The sequence below is a fragment of the Montipora foliosa genome, chromosome 11, assembly GCF_036669935.1.
Source record: "Montipora foliosa isolate CH-2021 chromosome 11, ASM3666993v2, whole genome shotgun sequence".
In the NCBI taxonomy this organism is placed as follows: Eukaryota; Metazoa; Cnidaria; class Anthozoa; order Scleractinia; family Acroporidae; genus Montipora; species Montipora foliosa.
The window spans coordinates 50,731,397-50,756,233 of record NC_090879.1 but is presented as its reverse complement, the minus strand read 5'-3'; the positions used below and the strand labels follow the sequence as shown (position 1 = coordinate 50,756,233).

Sequence of the window (24,837 nt, the reverse complement as noted above, 5' to 3'; positions counted from 1 at the left end):
TGGGCTGGGTCACCTATTGTAGATCCTAAGATATTTACGCTTTCCAATTTTAAGACATTCCAGTGAAACCTAGAGTAAGCAATAACACCCATGACCAATGTTTCAATCCCCTTTGGACGTAATTAAAAAAAAACGTTCGGTAGAGGGTTTGTGTGACATTTGGAATGGAAAATGCCCAAAACAACGAAAAAAGCTTTTATATTGCGATATGGTAACCAATTTGCATGCTTAGGTCTTTCCTCTTCTATTTATTCCATATACTACTAAACTCAAATAACTCCTTCGTCTCATTTCCTCTTGAACGCTAGCCTGCGTAGCTAGCGGGAAAACACAACACACATCCCTCGATTGCGAGTGGGCCGCGAGCGGCATGGTGATGAGTAGTTTATTGCGGCTTTGCCGCTTCGCACCCACTTGCACGGGGATAGCGTAAATTCTGCCGGCAGAATTTTCACCAGAGTGAGCGAAATCGGGGAGAGCATTTTGCAGGCAGAATAAAGCGAATAAGGCAATTTTGAGCAGAATTTGAGCAAAATAACAGAAAATGAGTCGCACTAATGCTAGGAATAACATTAGTAAGAAAAACTGAAAAATAAAGTGAAAAAATGAAAAATACCTCGTGATTAACACGATTGTTAGCCAAAACGAAATTACATGATTCCATCACATACTTCGAAGTCGGCGGCATTACAAAATGAATATCTAATCAGTATTAGCGGTTAGGCCTAGGCTCCTTTCCATACAAATATATGGCCCAAAGGCCGAAAACTATGAGAGAGGACGCAGCTCTTTACAACCTCTAATTTCATTGGACCCTTTAGGACGCAGCTCTATTGTTTTTAGGGTTAGAGTCCATCGTTGATTGGTTGTTTGTTTTGGCCCATTGTTTTCTGAGCCAATTCCGAGAGCCGTTGTAATAGCTGCGTACTGACCCAAAATTTTGGGGGGCACTGAGCAACCATCGGTTTACTCGCGCCTATTTAAAAATCCCACGAGAAAACACCCGCCAGTTACGCAGGCTACTTGAATCCTTGCGCGATAGTCACGCAAGCCAGCGAAGGCACGTAGCCTGCGACTGGCTACCGTATTTACTCGATTAAACGCCGCGGCGTTTATTAAATTTTGAGCGTGTCCGATGCGACCTTTTTTTAAGGGCTCACATTTCTTAAATCACTTACGACAATTACGGTAGATCATTTGTAAATGTTATTTAAAACAGAAACACGTTAAAAGTTTCAATGTCTCGCATTTTTGCTGAATAGAATCGTTAATTGACTGGCTCTTGATCAACGTTCAGAGAATTAAATGTGTACTTGATTTTTTTCTCACAATCCTCGAGTGAACGCCGCATTCTTCTGAGTTGGTGCGGCGTTTATTCGAGGGCGGCGTTTATTGGTATTTTTCCTTTCATCTGCGGACTTTAATCGAGTAAATACGGTACGCGTTTTGAAGACAGTGTTCGTTTCCATCATCAAACTAATTAAGTCAAACGGTTGAAATAACTATTCTGCAGTCTACTGAGCAGCTCTTCTGTTTTCTTCTACCGTCGACTAAGCTATACCTACTGTTCCACCGTGACATTCTTTATCAAGACGACGCCTGTTCATTCTTGACGTCTTCAATAATCATTTTGGCAATTTTCCATGCCATTTCTTCCTTTGCCTGGAAGAGAGAGAAACTGGTGTAAAAGAAATCAAGGTGAAACACGCATAAAGATAGTAAAAGGGATTCTAAATGGATCAATTTACAGTGACCGGGGATAGTACCAATTTTTTTTTTCCCAATAAATTTTATCTTTACCATAAATACTAATGTATTTCTCTGCCTCGAATCTAGCTATTCTACAATAAAAAAAAGATAATTTTCCAATAATTTGAAAACTATTTAATAAATTCCATAATGGGGCATTTGTTGATATTATTCTTTGTAAAATGTTCTGCAAGGAAAGAGTCTTGCTAATTCCAACTCAGCTATCTTAGGTTCGTAAGTTAAATGATGGTAAATGAGTTCTTACTTTCTCTTAAAGACACAGTGCCACGCCCCTTTCAATCCCACTTCAGTGTTTAAAAATCATTAAAAACGACTTAATATGATAACAGACCGAAAATAATGCCTTAATTTCTTTACCAAGAACAATATTAGTTCACTTGAAGAGAACTTCCACTCAGACAAAAAACTAACTTTAAACCACTGGAAATAATGTTCACGATCAAATTTGTTTACACTTTGAAATCCAAAGAAAGGGTTTGCATCTTAAAATATTAATTTCAGATCCAATTATTTTTGTTTTTCAAATTCACTGGGCATCAGCATCTTGGATAATAGTGACGTATTACCGTTGCCCTGGCGTTACTTTACAAATGCTGTCTGTGTCACAACGATAGGGAAACTGTAACACAACAAAATTATTCAAGATGGCAACACCTGGGAAATTTAAAAGAGAAAACAAGCAATTCTGACCGTCATCTATTTCTGAGGCAGTGTGGCCGAGTGGTTCAGGCGCTTGCCTTGAAATCTACAGATCCCAGGTTCAAGACTCGTACTGACATCAGTTGAATTTGATCCTGGTAGTCCCTGGTTCAACTTCTCCCCCACACTTGTAAATAGCCAATTGGATTTGTGTACAGCCAGTTGGGATTCTTAAAAGTTGTTGTCCTACTGCTTCACGATAAATTTCGTTTCATTCGCCCTTAATCCCCGGGGAAAAGGGGGGGGGGGGGACTCCCAAATAAAAAGGACGGGGGTGGTCGTCTTACCTTTTAGGGGTTAAAAAAGTGGTTTTGGTACCTCTTAAGGGTGTTCAGCCTTAAAAGGTCCACAACAGGAGCTTTAGCCGTACCTTTTAGGGTATTGAGCCGAAAAATCATGACAGGAGACATTTGATAACTAACTATTTATAACTAACTACTTTTTAAATCGTGTTAATTTATAATTTCACATGTGAAATGGCAACTTTTCCTATAGTTTCAAGAAAAACCCTGCGTCTTATGAACGTAATTAAAAATTGCCACCCATGATATTAATAGCTAATCAAATGATACACCCACGGAATTAGGGAATAATTTCACTTGCGTTTTGTCCAAAATCAAATAAAATACCTCGCCTAATGGCGAGAGAAATTATTTGATTTTGAACAAAATGTGTGTGAAATTATTCGTTAACTTCACTCATCACCATTTGATTACCCATACTTATTTCCTGGGAATGCCTAAGTGGGAGAATTCACTCTGCAAAACTGTTTAGAGTCTGAAATGCAAAATCTAGTCGCGGGGTTCTTGACATTTGCAATACCACACAAATTAAATTGGAAGACTTGACAAGAGGTTAAGGACATTAATAACTTATGGTGTCGTAGGGGTGGACAGAGATGGGATTAAAATTCGAAAAAAATTTAATGTGACAAGTATTGTAAGTACCTGAATGCAAATTATTACTGGTACATGTAACTGTATTTTCCAACGATACGAAAATATCAAAAGGTTTATACTGACTAGTAATTCTGTAACTGATAATAATTATTCTTTACAGCAACAAATGTGTTTGTACCTTATCTTCTACTCCTGACACCAGTTTCTTCATGGCTTTCCCCAGTTTAGCAGCTGTAGATGAACAAACTTTTTTACGTACCATAAAATTATACAATAAATGCCTGAGGATTAATTTTATTACAATTTTGTAGCTTGGGGGAAAGTCATTGTACATTTATCAGGGAAAACGTCTATTAGAGAATTTAGAAATGTGTCTATTCTTACATGGGAGGTATTCCAAATAATTCCTGTTGAATAGCATAATCACCTGATAACAGGTGCATGTAGATCTGCCTTGGGATTGCCTTGATATGCCTTGATATATGCACATAAAACTCTTTAATAATTCATGACGGGAAAATTATTAATCATTATCTGTATATCTGATACAGATTCCTCTTCATTTACATAAACATTTCTTCTCCCTGTTAAAATGTCTTGAGTTACCAAAATATACATAACTTGTGTACAATTATTAACGCTTAAATGCTGATGTTTGAACAAGTCATACATGTATACGTGAAACGAGTCAGATCTGTATCACACGAGAGTGTGAGATACAGATTTGCTGCTCATATTGCATGTATTACAATAACATAATATAGATGCACCATTTACACAATTTTAGAGGACTGCGCACATATTTGATGTTCTTAGCCATTTGTTATTTGCAACTGATTTAAATACATGACCCCAGCAGCTCTGCTAAATATTGTATTAAAATACATTTTCAGTTTCAGTTTCAGTTTCAGCTTCAGTTTCATATGATAGCTAAAGTGAAATCTGTTTAAAGAGTAAAGAGTTTAAAGTACCTGTGGAGAGTCCATTGTCCCTGTCTGGGTCTGGTTCAAAAATTGGCTCAAAAATTCCAAATTCATTGACTTTTCCAAGTGACAATGGTCTGTAAAGAAATCAGAAGAAAATTAACTTCTCATACAACAAAACTGCAGAGGGTAGCAGTGATAAACATTTGCCTATCTAACCAGCATGGACCAGCTTTGGTGGATGACACGTATGTCAACTTTGAGGAAAATAAAATTAGAATCAGGGACACAAACAAATGAGCCAAAATTTTAAAGATGGGTACACATTTGGAAACATGAATTCACAGGTTTTGCAAGATTTTAAGAAACGAACCCTATAAAAACACTTTTTTGTTTTTGACAGCTAAGTTCCAGACATTTGTGTCGATGATGACTTCCTTTTGATACTCCAACTCTAGCACCTAGCCTGGGGGAGGGTTGGAGCATATCACACCTTTAAGCTGTATAATCCCTTGCCCCCCTCCCCCATCCCCAAAAAAAAAAAAAAAAAAAAAAACAAAACAAAAACAAAACATAAATGACACACTTGATCCAAACACATTAAACCAGGGCATATTACCATGGTAAAATTACATGAAAACAAAAGCTGCTCAACATGCCCAACATCTTGAAATATTATCACAATATTGGAGTACTGAAACAAAAGAAAGCATTTGAGTTCAATTCCCGGAGGATTAGTTTGGTTCACTATCATGGCCGCCATTTCTTTGTTTTGGAACACCAACATGGCCGCCGTGATGTCATGTGAAAACACTTATACTACTCTCAGTGTTGCTTATTCTTACCCTGCATTTGGCCTCTGCCAAATAGCATCTGGGTTTTGTGCGAGGTCAGGATCAGATCCAAGACTCGACCTCATGAGACGACTTTTCTCGCTTATTTGAGAAGCTGAGCCTCTTACATCATCTGTGCTACTGCCAGAGGCAGAGAGTTCATTTGAGGACTGCCGCTCACTGACAGAATTCAGCAGCTCAGTGAGGTACTTAAAATAAACCTCACTTTGCAGGAAACTTGGGAATAATACCTAAAAGTACATTTAAAAAAATGATTTTAGCACTACATTTGGCAACTACATGGAATAGGCCATTTCTGAGTTCATGTCTGCCTCCTTGTCAAAGCGAGTCTAAGTGTGAAGTTTTTGTGATGGTAATTAATTCTACTTTGCACATGAATGAAAACTAATTTTCATAAGAAAAACTGAACTTACAATGTAGACTCACTTCGAAGAGGAGGCAGACATGAACTTGGAAATGGCCTATTCGACTCGTGTGTTAGGTAGTTTGGACACTGTTTTCTTTCAAACATCACCCCACCTTGTTGGGGAATCAGTGTTTTTCATGCAGTCTACATTACAAAAATGAAAAAAAATTTGTCTGCAGTTTCCAAAAAAATGGTTTGAGAGGTATTCCCTACTAGCAGAGGTGTCTTTTCTTCTGCATTCTCTGGATTCGCTGGGCTGACAAGTAAAGGAAAATGGACCTCTGCCATGGGTTGAAACTCCTTGTGTTAAGCATGTCGGCAGTTACTTAGTGACCAATTCCTCAAGTGATACTTCATGTTGTGTGGGCTCACTTAACAACTGCGGAATTACTGTAAAGGAACAGTCAGCAGTTTTGAGTCCCGCCCAAGGTTGTGGACGGCAGTTAGATGAATGCGAGTTTTGACCCATGGCAGTAAGGTCTCTTTTCCCATACTTGTCAGCCAAAGAAAAGAAACACCCGCTAGCAGGCAGAGAGAGGTACAAAATGACTTCTTTTTTAGGTTAAATTTGCTTTCAATTTGTTTTTAACCTTGTCTTAGTCATTCTTGCCCGGATGAACAATAATAACAATTATTATTATTATTATTATTATCATCATCATCATCATCATCATCATTATTATTATTATTATTATTATTATTATCATTATTATTATTATTATTGACCCTAGCTATTACATTGTAGAAATTTCCTTCCTGATGATACCAGCATTGGTTTTTTTTCTAAAAGGTTAGCCATCTTGGAGTGATAAAAAGAGCTTAAGCAGTGCTTAACAAAACTTTAATTGGCTAATTCTAATCTAGTATATATTATTAATAATGGTTGTTCATTGTCAAAAACAGTGTCCGGAGGGAAAGAAGCAAAGGACAAAAAGCATCTATCTACTTGAAAAAAACTTTTATTCTTGGAAATTCTAGAGGTAAATTTATCGCTGAAAAACACAGTCTACGATACTTGACAAACACAGGTACATGTACACCTGTATCCAAAATAGATGATCTAAGAAGGCCACTGTTGACTGGCTTGCATATAGAGTAACGAAGCAGGACAAGGATCACTTGTAAACACAACATTAAATTTTAATAAGTCAGAGTGGCTAATGGTGAACATGGACAACAACACATGCCACAAGGCACCATGGGCACTATACATAAATTATCATATTTTATCAACAGCCAGGGTTATTTCCATGAGATGACATTGCATACTAATTTTAACATACATGTATTAAGTCAATGAATTGGCTTTGGTAATGAGCCACAGGTTATTAGGTATGCAGGAAGGAACACTAACAAGCTTTTTTTAAACAAAATGTAAAATTTTTAACACAAAAGACCTCCTCAAGCAGACAAAGGACAAGTTCCATGGGAGAAGAGAAGCAGTCAGACAATGGTCCACCTTCACGACAGATGCTGTTCTCTATTTCAATTCTTGTAGCATCATCAACACCAAGAGGAAGACTTGCTTGCATAGAAAAGTATCTAAAACAAAAATCAGTACATCTGGTCTTAAATCGATGTGGGTGAAACTTGTCACCTGTTTAGAAGTAACAGAGGTCACCCAGTGGCCCAGGTGTTCAAAAGGAGGATTTAACACTATCCACCGGATAAGTCACTATCCATTGCAAGCCTGCAAATAAGCACCGGTCATCGGACATTTGTCCCGTAAATTTGAGGTTTTTAAGTGTACTCAAAATCATGCGATTACCTAAAACTGATCATGCAGTGAAATTGGATTCTCTCCCTCTCCTAAGGGAAGGTGACTCTTTGGTAGGAGGGAGGGGAGGTCATTTCCAAGTGCATCACAAGTGAGGGCTAAGTGGATAAGCCATCCAAGGCCGTCTGAAAATGTTTTTACAACGACAACAAAGTAAATTATCAGCATTATCATTTGGTTGGGTGCAGGCTATTTCCAAGATGCTCCCCTGCAAATGGTCTGTATCTAACACCACTGTAGGCAGTTCTTCTGGCAGGCAATCCGAGTTGATTTACTGGAGGGAAAATGCCACAAATATCCTCATTCAAAACGAGATTTCCAACATTCATTCCCATGCTTGAATGTGACAAGTGGACTTTCTGGGCTACATGTAACTATAGCCTTCCCAAATTCAACCACCAAATTAATAACAGATTAGAGATGTTTCACAGCTGCTTACTTGTCATAAATAATCATAGCATCATCCAAGGCATTCTCTGCATTGTATTTCCTGGTTTCCAGCTGAGATTTTACATGACACTGAAAGTTATCAGCTGTCAACCAGAATTCCAACATGTGCTGCACACCCTCCCGCTCCAAATGCTGAAAAAGTTGAATTTATAGTATTATCACATATTTGTATTTCAGCCACACATGGTAAAATAATGATGTACCACAGTACAGAGAAAACCAATAATTATTACTGGCACCTTTGAATCATGAATGAGATGATACAGTGCATTGTCGAAGCTTCAAAACACAGAAGAACAAGGTCATAGGTGGGAAACAATATCATATAATAGATATTACTTCTGGTAAATTCTATACATCAAAGTCATAATCATTATAATTAAATGAAACACAAAGATTTCCTTGCCTTTAAGTGTTGATTAAAATTAGAGAGTGACATAAATATCATTATCAGTATTGAAAGGACACACAACTTCTTTCATTTAATTACTTCGTTGTATCATGCTTAGTGATAATGGGAATAAAATGTTAGAGACTTAAAGGCTCATGATACAACTCGTGGTTTGGCATCTGTTTGCACGAAGTTCTGCCTGGTTTAAAACCTGTTCTGACAACAGGCCATTTTCTAATTCTCATGGCTGGACTGGATCTAGCATAAAATGGAGGCTAATGTGGGCAAATCTTTTCACACACAAAAAAATTTGCCAGCATTAGCCTCTATTTCATGCTAGATCTAGTCCAGTCGTGAGAATTCAAAAATGGTCTATAAATTAAAGTTAATTTTGTTCTTTCAAGGTCCACAATAAACAGAGAATTTACATTTTTTTAAGGAGGCTCAGAGGGGTTTCCCACAAGAAACAGTATGTTTCCAATGGAAAGGACTACCACTGCCAATCCTTTCATTAGGAAAACGTTTTGATATTTTGTCTAATACTATTGCATTGCTAACTCACTTTTTTTATAATCAGAATTAAAGCATGATAATTGAGTTTAGTGACTCTGATCCAACTTAAGACACATTGACGATAATTTCCCAGTCACAGTTGGAAATTAAACGTTTAATATCATGGGTGACAAATTACCCCTTAATTTAGGCGCGAAATTTCAGCGTTAATTTATAATTTCACATGTGAAATTACAAAATTGCCATGGTAACATCTCTTGTATCTCGATAAGAGCCAAGATGGCGTCTAGATTTAAAGTGCCCCTAACCCCAAAATGTTTTTTTCGCTAAAATGAATCTTTGCACTTGCTCGAAACGCATTGCGGCAATTTTTTCCTTTTTCTAACAAATTCTGCCATTTTATAGGCTTCGAAAGTTTCGAAAATCCAAGCATCTTTTGTTCACGACCGAGTCAGAAGGGGAGTGGGTCTATTCCTGATGTGACGTCACAAACTGATTTACATTGCATTAACTCTTTGTAAACATGCATGCAAAGTAGATTGTGACGTCACATCAGGAATAGACCCATTCCCCTTCTGACTCGGTCGTGAACTAAAGATGCTTGGATTTTCGCAACTTTCGAAGCCTATAGAATGGCAGAATTTGATAGAAAAAGGAAAAAATTGCCGCAATGCGTTTCGAACAGGTGCAAAGATTCATTTTAGCGAAAAAAACATTTTGGGGTTAGGGGCACTTTAAGACAGTGACCATTGAAGAAGTTATGAGATTAAAAGAAGCGGCAGAAAATTTAAATACGTGAAAGAGCAAAATTAACTGAGTGAGAGTTTTTGTGAAGTGGTGTGACGAAAATAGCCTTGAGAAAAACCTGGAGATGATTCTTCCCGAGCAGTTGGATAAAGTACTCGAGCGATTTTACAATTACGGTTGTGAGCGTAATTTGTCATCCATGACATTAAAAGGTAATCAAATGGTTTTCTTGTGAAATTAGGAAATAATTTCACTTGCATTTTGTCAAAATTCTGATAATTTTGACAAAACGCGTGTGAAATTATTTCCTAATTTCACTCGTCGCCATTTGATTACACATACTAACAAAATTTATGTAGAGTTTTTGTGATTTTAGATCATGTTTTTATTTCTAGTCACCTATATCAATTCATCAGCTGATGCAAGCTCCTTTATATTTACCATAATTTGCCATTTATACATTTCTAATGCCAGCTAATAATTTATTACTGGCATTTACATGTACATAAAAAAAGCAGAGCGATCTGTATCTAAAGACAGGTCATCTGCTTCTAGTCAAAGACTACAAAACCTGGGATACTGACAGACCTGTACTACAGTTACAAGTCTTGTAATCCTCTAAAACTAGGTGGTTTGGTTGAATTTTACTAGAAATTGAGGTGCTGAAAAAGTCTCCTTAAAATGATTCCCTAGAAATGGGACATAGATTTCCAATAAAACTTCATACACTGTTGTGACATGTCAAGACAATGATAAAAATGTAATAAAAAAGGGGGGTCACCATGCTCGTTTCCATGGTACAACGCTGACTGAAGAACCACATGAGCATGGGTATAGGCTACGTACCGCTAACCCCTACTGCTCTTAGAAGATAACCGTACCTGTAGCCAATCTGTTTCGCTCTTTGTTCCTACAATCGGCGACAAAATTAGTTGAGACAGTTGCCAACAGAGCACACTGGCAACTACACATTCATTGTTTGCAAAGAAAACTTGTCCATCAAGTATGTTTCCGGGATACCCCTCCCTCCCCCACCCTAATCAATGTTGTACCGCTGTTGACAGAAAAAAACACAACATTGTCCCGGGGGTGCGGGGGAAGGGGCCATTTTCGCAGCAAGCTTGAAATTGACTCTAAAGGATAAGAGTGTCTCAACAATTTTGACGCCCATTGTAACTTTGTTAAATTGTACTTAACTGCATAATTTAACTATATAAAATGCCTTCAGTCAGCAACTCTTTTTTTGGACCTGAAAACAACACTCAAGAAAAATTTAACATGTCCGACAGGTAGAGTGGCCTCTGGGAATCTACAGGAGACTATTAATTTCTTGTCTGATTTTTCCATGTCACTGAGACATCTTTTGAGAGCTGCTGACTGAAATTTTTAACAACATGGATTTTAAAAGGACATTTTATAATCAATGTTCTAGGATGCTACCATAATGTCAAAATGGATGCCTCATCATCTTCCAATTCCAATCTACATGTAACATTTTTTGCTATGTAGCATACTGGCTCCAGTTGTTCCAGTTACTATCCACAAGATAAATCACTATCCATTGGAAAACATACTTGCTTTTGCTATGACTTATCCACTAGAAGTGATTTACCAGGCGGATAGCAGACTATTCATCGCTACGTTTGAACAACTGGCACTCGCTCTAACTCACCTCCATGAAGTAAAACATGGCATTTTCATTGTACATTATATCAGATAGGAAGACTTTTCCACTTGTCAAGATATCAATTTGATGTTTAAAATAGAAAGAACTGCCAAGGAATGTAGGAAAATACCTGAAGAAAGAAATGAATGGGTAAATTTCTCTGGTTACTACAAAATTCGGGAAGGACAAGTTAGTAATCAAACAACTGCACACTGTCAGATGATTCCTTCAGGGAATCATTAATTTCAGGCTTTATCAAGGGCTATCAAAGGCTTTTATCACTCCAGTGATAGAGAGCTCATTGGAAATCAAATGCAAATGAGGCTTCTTTCACTACAAACTTTTAATAAAATTTCACTCAACATGTCTGGAAATATCATTAAATTTTTTCATGGGTGCATGCTTCTGTTATGCTGATGATCAGGTGTACCACCAAAGTGTGAATACAAACACTGACTACAAGATTCCTGGCCAAAACATTGGGAAAACAACCCCTTTTGCTCATCCTTTGGGTAGATTACTTCCAAGTTACATTTCAATTTCCACCCACATCTATAACCTTGCATAGTTTCTCCCCCACCCCCACATCCCACATCGTACAACATAGTTTCTGATTTAAGTATTCGCCCCAAGGGAAGTGTCCCAAATGTTAGGGACAGGATCATTGTATTTCTGAAAGAATGGCAAAGCTGATAGGAAAATAGAACTTCAAAAGCACAAAAAAGGTGATTTCTAAATTTTAAAGTCAGTTACAGTTGGCCTTTTTACACCAATGTCAGTGTCCCCTATTAAGAACTGGAAATAAAAAGCTTTAAATGGAGCTGTAAATGATGACTTGGGTGACTCTGGGATATCTCTTAATAGCTTTAATCACATATACATGTAACAATTAAAACTATTATAATTATTTAACCCATTGACTCCCAGTCTGGCCAGTTGAGGCCCGTTTGGATGTCAAAGGGTTAATGGGGACATATTTTTTGAATTTTCAGTGAGTGATTAACCCATTGACTCCCAGGGATTCCCCACTGACTAGTAAAATTGTCTGGCGTTAGACTGAGGAAAATACTAAGTCTGGCCGGTTGAGGCCTGTTTGGACGTCAAAGGGTTAATGGGGACATACGTTTTTCAGTAAGTGATTAACCCATTGACTCCCAGGGGTTCCCCATTGACTAGTAAAATCGTCTGGCATTAGACAGAGTAAAATACTAAGTCTGGCCGGTTTAGACCCGTTTGGACGTCAAAGGGTTAATTAATGACATAGTTTTCAGTGAGTGATTAATAATAATAATAATAATAATAATAATAATAATAATTTATATAGCGCAGACCTCTATATGAATATATTCAGTTGCGCTTCACAATATTTTAAAATAAAATTATGTCAAACTGTCCTAAAAACTAAAAACATAAGAAACTATTAAAAACTACAACCATATACCTATTTAAAAGCTAAATTAAAAATGAGACACGAATAGAAAAACCTATTTAAAAGCTAAATTAAAAAAATGAGTTTTAACAGCAGTCTTAAAAGTGTCCAATGATTAACCCATTGACTAGTAAAATCGTCTGGCATTAGACAGAGTAAAATACTCTGGCACTAGACAGAGTAAAATACTAAGTCAGGCCGGTTTGGACATCAAAGGGCTAATTGTTATTAATAATATTATTATTTTATTTAAACAATATTTATGTTCGACATTTGCTCTAAGAGCACTTATTTTGTTCTATATGTTTTACGAATAAGAAACAGGCTTTATCATTGATGAACAGATACAAAAATCAAACTTTCAAGCAAAGCTAAATGCAATAAAATAATGCTAACTTACATTCTCTCCATAACATTGAACACAAACATCTGTGCAGGCTGAAAGGACTCTGGACAAATTCTGCCATCTTCACTGCAGATATTGACTGTTCAATGGGTTAGTTTAAAAATCAGATTGAATTTGAGTCAAGTGAAATATTATCTTTACACGAAACTAATGATAAAAATAATAAAAAAGAATAATTATTATTAATCAAGCTTTGAAAGGTATATGGAAAAAGCAATTACTGAGCAGTGACACACAAATGAAGTTTAGGTAGCAAGGGAGAAGTGAAAAAGAGCACTTTCAAGTTGAGAAACTCCGACCATCTTCTCAACTGATTGGAATTCCATTCCACGCCTGATGGTGACATGGATAGAGAAATTAACCATATCAGAGAGTTTTGAACACTTCTCAAGAACTCTCTGATCCCTGAGCCCTTAAAGGAAACGAATAGACTCACTGAATTTTTTCAATGAAATGCTCCCACTAATATAGGCCATTTTACAGTTGTTTGCGCAACGACCTATCCTATGAATGGCTGCGAGGCTACCGCTGACCTTGCAGTGATACAGCCTCCACTGCTTTTACCATGTAAATTGTGTTGTAATGCTAACTAGTCCATATTAACATTACAAAAGCATGAAGGTTTGTATCAAAACAGAGTCACCGGCAGCCTTGCTTCCATTCTTAGGCCAGGTAACTTAGCTACAGCTGTAAAAATAATGGTCTATCATTATTGCCAGATTGTTCATTCGACTTACTCTCTATCTGCCGCCGCATGGATTCCTCTAAGCCAATTGGGTGTGTTGCCTCGAGAGAAATGTATTTGCTATAAATGCTAACAGCATCAATCACAATACTTCTTGTTCTTTTACAGCAAAACTCGCGCTGCACATGTTCAAAGTCTGGTTTCAAGTCAAAAGTGACTTTAGATGCCAGACACTGTTGTAGAGAGCATGTGTCTTCGTCACTACCTTCTGCCGGTCCTTGAATATTTTTGACTATTGACTGATTCCCCATATTATTGTCACCTATTCCATTTTGTATACCAACAGCAGCAGAGGTAGACTCTTCAGGCCTTACACTGAGTGACGAGTCACTGAAAACTCTTCCGTTTAACTCACTGTCCACAATGGTATGTCCACAACTATCACATACACCTTTCTTTAACAAAGGAGCCTTAATGACACGGCCACACTTGGAACAAAAATGCACTCTCCTAGAAGTACTGGCCACCTTGGAAACTGCTGCATTAGAGTTGGTTGCTTCATAACCAGTAAACTCTCCAAAATCATGATCGTTATTGTCTACATAGAAATGATGTTGTTCATTATTCACTCCTTCTGAAAGCCCAGATGTGCTAGGCAAGTCAAATGAGTTGGTGGCATCAAAATTTGAAAATACAACTTCACGTTCATTTACGTTGGTAGCAGTACTATCAATTTTTGATGTCTTTAACCTTGATATGGAGTTAACCTTTAAACGATTAATGGTTGAAAGTCGAAACGTTTCTGCAGTGAGCCAGAAGTTTAAAAGGTTTGTAGCATTTTGCTTTTGCATGTATTCCATAAAATATGGCAGAACAGTGTCATCCATAAGGACTTCTGGAAGAGTCTTGGACAGCTGAGATTTTCTCCTAAATGTTGCCATGCACTGAAATTAAAATGTTGCACACACTAATAATTATTACGATCTTCTGCCTGGTTGTAACCCTAAAGTATTTTGCAAATCTGCTTTCAGAATGAAAAAGGCAGATACATGTATTTAAAGGATTGAAGCACTATGAAGCTCCATGATGATAAATGTCACGAAGTGTCACTAAACCTAAATGTACATCTCAAGTGAACATCATTCTTGACCATGGACGCTTAAAATAACACCGTTCACTTTCCCCTTTTGATTTTCAAATAGACTAACACAATACTAATTTCGACCCAACCTCAAACCCCAAACCTGTTAGTAGCTGTAAAATGGCGATCTGACATATTTAAAGGATTGAAGCACTATGAAGCTCCATGATGATAAATGTCACGAAGTGTCACTAAACCTAAATGTACATCTCAAGTGAACATCATTCTTGACCATGGACGCTTAAAATAACACCGTTCACTTTCCCCTTTTGATTTTCAAATAGACTAACACAATACTAATTTCGACCCAACCTCAAACCCCAAACCTGTTAGTAGCTGTAAAATGGCGATCTGACATTTAGAATTAAAGGAAACTTTGTATTGCTTTCTACTAAGTACACAGTCATTTCATTGTGGCACAAACCACAAGTACATAAGTGGTGATAAGAGACTTCAACAAGGAGTAGAAGTAGAAGACTTTCCGCTTATTAATATGTAATTATATAGGGGGTACCTTCAGACGAGAGAGGGGAGCAGCCAGCAGGGTTGGTACAGTGGTCGTGGCCTGGATTTAATTAGAGCACTTAGCATTATAACTACATGGCTTGAGTTTGCTAAGGTTTTTCTCTACATGGCTACTACTGTTTCCCTCAAAGAAACATTTGACTTGATGCACTTAATTATTTCGTGCGATTTGATTTGATTTGATTTAATTTGATTATTTGACACACTCCCCAATTGGTAGAGCACTTGTCCTCAGCTAAATAAACACTTGAGACCATCACGATGAAATCATAATCATTGTCACAATGAAACTGTGCAGCATATTTTGTGTAGTTGCCCTAAGCCTGCACAGACAGAATATAAAATAATTAAAAGAGACATGATGTTGTTGGGCGGGTCATACATTAGAAGTTGTGCAAGGAATATGGAGTTGAGTGCAGTGACAAATGGTAATTTAAGCATTTCCCCAAAAGCGTAGAAGAGAATGAGGAAGTAAAACTGTTGTGGGACTTCATCCATCACAGGAGGCCAGACATCGTAATTCAGAAAAAGAAGGCAAAGGAAACAATCATTGTGAACATAGCTGTTCCTGGAGATAGCAACGTACTGCAGAAAGAAACTGAAAAGTATGAAAAGTACCGAGACATGGCAAGAGAAATTAAAAGGATCTGGAAATCAAGGACAAAAGTGGTGCCAGTGGTAGTAGGTGCATTGGGTTCAGTGTCAAAGAAGCTGGCAGGCCACTTGGAGCAACTATGAATTAAGGACTGAAGAAGAACGATGCAAAAGTTGGCCTTCCTCGGACCAGCACACATCCTCAGAAAAGTGCTGGAAGTCTGAGGTCTCGGGATGAGACTTGACTGGATATTTCTCCCCAGGGAAAAACCCTGTGCTTAATTCTACACAACAACAACGCTAATAATAATAATAATAATAATAATCATACAGCTGTTAAGACCAAGGAAGAGGAAAAGCTAGAGAAATACCAGGACCTAGCAAGAGAGATTCACAAAATGTGGAGTGTCTGAACCCAGGTGCTTCCAGTAGTAATTGTGGCATTGGGAACAGTTCCAAAAAGGCTTGAAAGCAACTTAGAGGGCATTGGCACTAACACTTAGAACTATAGAGCTAATTAAAAAACTGTTCTCCTTGGCACAGCAAGAATTCTGAGAAAGCTACTGGAGTGATGAAAGCCATGATAAAATTTGGGTTTCCTTAGGCAACTTGTTGTTACCTGGGCCCCAACAAGACAACCTGGATCCAACACATTCGACAACTGGAGAGAATCGAATAATAATAATAATAATAATAATAATAATAATAATAATAATAATAATAATAATAATAATAATAATAATAATAATAATAATGATAATAATAATAATTGGGGCATTGGGAACAGTTCCAAAAAGGCTTGAAAGCAATAACGCCCCAACATGTTCTTGCCCCAACGCCAAGACAAACAACTGCCTCCTGCAGCCAACCAAATCCTAAAGAAATGGAAAAATATACCTGATATTGTCTACAGCGTAAACAAGACCATACGACGACAACAACTACTACCAACAAAGACATACCAGCAAAGCAAAGCACAGATGGCCATCACAGACACCAATAATTTTTTGTAGAATGTGCCACACTGCTACAGAATCAACAACACATGTGTTAAGTGCCTGCTCAAAGATCGCCCAGACATTCAACACAGGGCCCAGGCATGACAGGATGCTAAGGCAGATATACCACCTCTTACTGGATAAGTACAATTTCCAGGAAAAGTGATCATGGAAAGCCATGGTACCAACAGAGCCTACCCTACGCAGTGCTTGAAAATGAGAAGGCAAAGATATATTGGAATGTGCCCTTTATACTTGAGAAGCCACCGGAAAATGGAGCTAATAAGCCTGACGTGACTGTACATGATAAAAAAACCAACATCTGGACTCTACTAGAATCTGCCATAATAATAATAATAATAATTATAATAATAATAATAATAATAATAATAATAATAATAAACAATGATTTAGATAAACACATACTGGCAAAAACTAACAATAAAAACGTCCGATGTCCGTCCAGTGTTTACGAGCCGCAAGATTGCCGAGGAGTTCCAGACAAGCGAGTTAAAGCCTCAGCTCATTGATCAACAATGCGTTGTGTATAACTTCAAGTGTGACCAGTGCGATGCTGGTTATGTAGGATACACCCGTGGCCATCTGTCCGTGTGCGTTGATGGACATAGAAACAAGACCTCGTCAGTGCGCAAACACTATCATGATAAAAGACACGCAGTCAGAATTCCGGATGACCTTCACAATTGTTTTAATGTGCTGAAAAAATGCCAGAACAAGTTTGATTGTCTCGTTAATGAGAGGTTACTCATTAAACAATTACGACCGTGTTTAAATGTACAATCCGACTCAATTCGACCAAAGGTCTTTGTCTAACTCATGCAAATTCATGACTCTGGACTCTCAGTTTCTCTTGAGATCGTATATTTAATTAATTTTAGTTTCCCTTGACAATGGCGCCAAGATGTCACCGAAACCTTGGACGTTTTTATCGTTAGTTTTTGCCAATAATAATAATAATAATAATAATAATAATAATAATAATTTACAACGACGGAATACCAAAACAAAAATCCAAGCAAATCACTTATCACGGTGCGTAGCTTTAAAAACGAACATGACCAGAAGTGAAGGAACATGAACAGATTTATTGAAGCACAGATGAATGTTCCTAGCACAAAGGTCACAACTCAATACCAGAGATAGAAGAAATCGGTAGGATCGAGTGACAAGTCAAAAGGTTGATACAGAGTCGCTAGTTGTCGGTTCGAACTGAAAGCGATAAAATCAAATGAGAACTTATTTAGAAAAATTACACCAGACACACACACCGGTGGGTACAAATAAAACTAAACTAGACACATTTCCAAGCTAGACCCTCCGTGAGGGTACACTAAGGTTGCCTGTGGTACGTGCACCATTCCAGACAATTTTTTTCAAGTTGGGGGGTCATTAAGACCATTTAAGGAGTCACCCAGAAGTCATACCAGCAGAGGCCCTATGGCTCACAGGTCCTCACACGTTGGTATGACGAAACAGATCTGTCCTTGCGTAATATGTAGCTCTAACAGTGCACGATATTGTTTTGGTATTGTCTATCATTGTAGTGCCATGGTAGAAGTCTTGGGTACCGGTAAATAGCCTGAGAAGACATGTGGTTACTTAAGCAAAGTACTGAACGCAGAAAGATTGAAGAAAATAAATGGGAAGTGAGAAACATTGGCTTCTGGGCTGATCTTTTTGATAAACTTCTTTTCACCTCAAGTTTAAGCGTGCCCTTTGAGCATCTGACAGCTTTGTAATACTAAAGTTTACTAACGTTAATTCCTGTCCGGCGGGGTTAGTGTCTGGATGGGTGACCAAAAACATATACCCCTTCGCAAAACAGAAGCATTGGACCGAAAATACTATTAACGCTAACAAATGCGAACTCAGCAAGGTACAGATTTTGTTAGTTTGCTTTATGCAAAAACAAAGATTGATGCAAAAGTAAATAAATATTGATAGACAGTTTTTAGAAAGAGCAGAAGGAAGTTTCCAGGACGGTCACTCGAGAATGACATAATTTACGACATGAAAACAACATCAATTTTGAACCGTGAATATAGAATATAAACAGTTATGATCAGCGACAAACATTTTGGGAGATTTTTGCTACGTTCAATTTTGTTATTGTACGTTTTGGCTGCACAAATAAATCGCAAAATCGAAAGTGACATGGCCGGCATTCAGCGGGCGCCGTGATTAAGTTACCGCAGCATGTTTACTTGCCAAACAGTGAAGCATCTGTGTCAAATGATGGCAAGATACCGGGTTTTCGTAAGTTTCTTTTTCTGTCAAGTGTTATAAAGTTTGACAATAAATGAGCGAATTCAAAACAAAGATCACAATCGCCCACCATTGTTTCTGCAAAGTCAAAAATTTACTCTCCAAGACGAAGTTATTTATCACCAGGTAATTCCATCATTTTGGAAATAGCAGCTACTTTATTATTCACCGGCGTCACAATTTTTTGCTGATTTTGGGACTCATTTTGTTGAAACTCAAGCACGCTTCCAACAGACCAGTTTATTTTCATGAAACCTTTCCTGCTTACAAAGCAATACTAAAAATATCCTCCCGTATCAAGTTTCAACCTTAAGCTCCAAAATTCAATACACAACATGATATTATAATTCACAAAGACAGAAAATATCAAAGAATCCTTTTCCAGCAAAACATTTTATTGAAACAAACAACATAAGATGCACTAAAACGCCATTCATGTTGCAATGACTTTCGACGCCATGGCTGGTTAACAAGAATAACAAACTCACAAGGCAGAATGTATATTTATATTTAGCACAACAGAAAAATGCTAACCTCATTTTGACATGAAAATGCGTTACTATTGCCATAAATTTAAAACTATCCAGTTAAGCTCGCATATTATAAAACATGATGAATTCATAAAGGCCACCTTTTCCAGCGAACAATTTTTTGAAACAAACAACATATTTGCTCTTAGAGGCAAAAACCTTGTCCTATTTCATTGCGTGCGTGAAGACAAGAAACTCAATCGTGTCAAATTACCATGTACTTCAGGTTCAAACCCTTTCCTGAAGAACCTTTTCCTTGAATAACAAGAAAATGCTTTACTATTGCCATAAAAACTATCCAGCTCACACATATCATAAAACATGATGAATTCATAAAGGCCACCTTTTCCAGCGAACAATTTTTTTGAAACAAACAACATATTCGAGGCAAAAACCCCTTCCTATTTCATTACGTGCGTGAAGAGAAAAAACTCAATCGTGTCAAATATGCGCAATATTATAACAAACTAAAATTTCAGGATCAAACCGTTTCCATGAAGAACCTTTTCCTTGAATAATGAAACACGAAATAGACGACAAGCTTTCTTTCAAATACTTCTTGGCTGTCACATTTCCAATTTTTTTTTTACCTGAAGACTGTGCAGAGTTGATCACAGATCCACTTAAGGTGTTCGATTCGTTCTCTGTCTTTGTTGAACCCATAAGTCACCAGAGAATTTTCCATTTGGTTTCAGTGTTCTACAGAACAGCACACTTGGCAAAATCTTAGAAATGCAGCTCACTTTGATTTCTGAATCAGCTCGATAGGCGACAGATTGTTGTCGAAGTCCATTACTCGTCGCTTTTAAGATTCCACCACCTGTCTTGTTCAGTATCCAAATGAGTTGCCATTATTGAGCTTCATAAGGGTATATTTTGTTCAAAGATCCACTAAAACGCCATTCGCGTTACATGACTTTCGACGCCATTGCCGGTTAAGTTAATCATTCTACTGTGTCCACCAGAGAAATCTACGCATTTCCCACTACCCTCTCGATCCTAAGAAAATACGCGCAGAAGGCTCTATGCACAAAGCCACCACTTAGCAGGGAAGTGACAGGCAAGACTTTTACTGACACGGAAAAAAATAAAAAGCCTTAATTACATGTATCTGACATGAATTTTTTCTGATGCAAGGTAAAGGAAAAGTCACTTATTTAACATCTGTAGTTGCTTCAGCTAAAGGGCCTGGTATCAATGAAAGCTGACAGTGCGCCCTTTGCCCCCTCCCTCTATCAGTGCTCCATTTTACGAGTACAGTTGTGTATTAGAGCTATAACTACAAGAATCAGAGGAAAGTCAAAGCAGGCATTATGTTGAAGTCACCGAGGGTCAAACTGGGGACCTCTTGCTCCAAAAGTCGTACATTAACCAATAGCCCATTTCAGAGTTGCTGCATGCCACGGTTTCAAAGCGAGTTCTGGTGCACAACCATTCAAATGGCAATGAGTTGCCTATTTTTTATGCAAATCAAAACCATTTCCCTTACAATAGTTGAGCACCAAGACTTCAAAACCGAGACAAATAGCAACTCGGAAATGGCCCATTGAGCTACAATTGTAGGCCTGCTCCTTGAAATATGCAATAAACAAAAATCACTTTAATTTAAAATAAAGAAAAAAAATTTGTTTCTTTGCATTCTGTTGCCTGAAAAAAAAAAAATTTTCTTTTTTAAATTGGCCACGGAGACTGGTACCTAGAATGTTGACTTGTTTATTGTAAATCAATGCAAAAAGCAAAACAACAAAAAAGAGTAGTCAAAATCTCAGTGGCCTGGACGTACCTTGGCAGACGTCTTTTCTGAAACACTTGCCAATAACTTTCTGCATTGTTGAACTGTGGAAAAAATTGCTGTTAGGTTTCCTGTCAAACATTGTAAATTCTCTGTGTTGGAGGACCAACCAAAATGACCACACACTTTTAAATTCACAAAAAATGACTACAGTAACTTTCAATTGAAAACCCAACCCCTTCATGAAAATGAGTTTTTGGAAAAGAAAAACCACTTACCCCCTATGAAGTTATTTCTCGCATCTGTTTCTTCATATAAGGAAGCAAACACTTCTTGTTTTTCAGACTTTCCTTTAGTTTTTCCTGATTTTGAGGGTTTCCCTTGCGTTTGCTTGTCTAAAATGATTAAAGAGGATCAATGAAATAACTTCTGAAAAATGAAGTAATGTTTATGAGCTCTTTGAATGCCACCTGAAGTACTGACTAGAAAAACCTTGGGCACAGTTCTTGTGAGGAAAAGTCATTTTTGTTAACATTGATAGCCACATGGACTCTGATCTGGAAACAATAATATTTTTAATGATAACAATAATAGTGAATCTTAACGAAAGAGAGAAATGGTCCTCTCACAAATGTGGACAATTTAAGCAATATTGTCTCTACACTCCACAAAAATTCAGGTGGCTCCAACGCGATTCGAACCCATGACCTCCACGATGCTGGTGCAAAAGCCTCTACCAACTGAGCTATAAGGCCACACAGTTGGGGACAGGGTTGGGAGAGGGGGGGGGGGGGGGTGGGGGTGTTGGGCTCATGTGTTGTGATGAAAGGACTTGATGAATGAAATGTAAATATATTATATTTGAAGTGTGGATGACAGACCAGGAGCAGTCAGGCTAAGACTGCTAGGCCACTTCAATTTGGTAAGACCAATTACAAAATGGGCGACTAAAAACACTGACCTGAACTATAACATTGCTAAATACAACAAAATGATGAACCACAAATTGATTAAAACTACACTAAATTCATAACCCACTGTGCAAGCTAATTCCTTCGACTTCACTGCTGGCAACATACATTGTACAAACGCCTGATGGACAAAACTAACAGAACTATAAATTGAAGAGTTCTAAGGATAACTATGTACCAATCAAAGTCTTCCCAGCCAGCAACATCACGGCTGACTAACAAACCAATGATATCATGTTTCTACTGACCAATCAGGTCAAAGATCAGAGCACTTATACAATTAACTTTAGCAACTAACACTACACTGCAGACGACTTTTGCTCCTGAAGGTTGTCAAAACGCCAGTCAATGTTACCAAAAAAATCCTTCGATTCACTCTTTCACTGCTGACTTTTCTACCGTCAGTATACCCCATAACTGCTGCATTTTCTTGCAACATAAGACACCAGAGAAACCGCTCTCAAAGAATGAACCATATCTTTTTCTCTATTGATGCTATTACGCTATTATACAATAAAAAATTGCCATTGTTTGAGTATCTTTATTGAGGTGAAAGCACGGTTTAAATACAATGTGAAGAAATAAAGTAAACATGCATTACACAAGTTCATGTACACCAAAGACACGCAATTCTTTTAGGCAAAAGGACCTTTTCAAGGAAGGAAACATGTATAATGATGTCTTGAATCACTCAGTTTCACCTATAATTTTCTCATACTTTATGTTTTTAGCATTCTTGCAAGACAAATGTTGTAGATTTTCGTAGCAGAACACTGAATTTTGACTTTGTGAAGTCAAAAACATTCATGGCGCCGGGTCGTGATTCACCTTCCTATTCAAGTGAGATTAACCTTTCTTTCTTCCAAAAATGAAAAACGACAGAACTTGTTACGCTATTTGTCCTGTAGGGTATACGAAACAATCGCATTGCATGGATGCCCCTATAGGAAAAATTTTCGAACAGCACTTTGGGACACTCTCTTGTGTCAAGTATTCTCAACATCTGCAGTTGGAGTCACGTAATCCTATGTCGAGTCCACTCGACAACAGCAGTGAAAGAGTTAAAATAAGACTACTCTCATACCGACAACCTTCTTTGATCATTTTATAATAAAAGGTCACGGGTTTGACCATTGTTGAAAGCGATCGCATTTGTTTCAAATACCATCATCATTCAAAAACACATCTGTTGGACGCCACTGTATCATAAGTTACAGCTGTAAATGCTCAATCACTTACATTGTTGTTAAAGATGAACTTGATTTTATCTGAATGCAATTGTTGAGTATAGAGTGCAGGAAGTAAGGTACTTGTCAATAATGTAATATTTTTAAGGGAGCAATGATGTCGCGGTGTTGAGAGGACTTGCCTCCCACAAATGTGGCCCAGGTTCGTTTCCCAGACTCCAATAAGCGACAAAAGTAGTTGAGACACTGAACTGGGAAGACAACAATAAGGAAAAAATCACTATAACGTTACATTTTCCACTTGCACTCCCCCCTCTCCCCCAGCCTTCCCCCTTCAATGTTGGTAACTGAAAAAGGAACAGTTGGCGATAAGAAAACAACATTGCTTGAGGGGAAAGGGTTAGATGGAAAGACTTTGGGGGAGGGCTTTGTCCAAGATTCCTTAAAAGGGAAAGTGTCTCAACCCTTTTGGCACTTATTGTCCGCATCACATGTGAGTTGAGTTTGTTGGTTCTCTACTCAGTTCCGAGTAGTTTTTCCCTGGGTGCTCGCGTTTCCCATCTCCTCAAAAACCAACGATTGATTCGATTTGATTTGATTTCTGTTGTACAGTGTCCCAATAAGGTTCCCAGCGCTGAATACAGTTGACACTTAAATAAACTTCATCATAATAATAATTATTTTAATCATACGACGCAGAGTATTCCCACAACTTGTCAGCGAGGTTGCTACTACTGTGTTCTGCAATAATTAATATTCTGAGCGCAATTGTCTCGGGGGACCAAAACAAGGAAGTCAAGAATAAGATGGATAACTTTTAAGAGGTTTTTGTAAGAGAAGTTCGGAATGCAATGATAATTATTCATCTCTTCCGCTTACATTTGAAAATCATACGTAACAATAATATTACTGTTGCAGCTTGTGATCATTCGTGCAGAGAACAGTCTTACCCTTAGCTTGGGGCTTCCTTGAGAACCGAGGCATTCGAGCGACAAAACCAATTCTTAAATCATGAATGAGAATTTCTGACTTGAAATGTCTTGTTGAAAGTTACGACTGCTCGAAGTAAGCGAGCAATTTGGGCTGATTTTGGAATGTACACAATCGGCCGAGACAGCCATATTGGCTCTGCCGAAGCAGGAATATATGGTACATTATGTGTGTACATACACATAATCATTTCTTGCTTCAACGGCTGACAGCTGACTAATCGCAGGCTTCCATTAATTTTAATAATGGGTCGAGCTTCCTGGGACCC

At 37.7% G+C, this 24,837-nt stretch overlaps 1 protein-coding gene across 1 annotated transcript; it reads right to left on the bottom strand.

Moving 5' to 3' along the window:
- Positions 1-1,403: 1,403 nt before the first annotated feature.
- LOC137974726 (A-kinase anchor protein 10, mitochondrial-like) lies at positions 1,404-24,741 on the bottom strand. The gene is made up of 12 exons (XM_068821674.1): positions 24,530-24,741; positions 21,700-21,816; positions 21,473-21,525; positions 13,668-14,559; positions 12,925-13,009; positions 11,102-11,225; positions 7,768-7,910; positions 6,949-7,093; positions 5,137-5,375; positions 4,340-4,428; positions 3,547-3,599; positions 1,404-1,662 (listed from the first exon to the last, which is right to left on the bottom strand). Exons 1-12 carry the CDS (start codon positions 24,561-24,563, stop codon positions 1,588-1,590), a joined length of 2,049 nt encoding a protein of 682 aa, XP_068677775.1. The 5' UTR covers positions 24,564-24,741; the 3' UTR covers positions 1,404-1,587.
- Between the last annotated feature and the right edge of the window lie 96 nt (positions 24,742-24,837).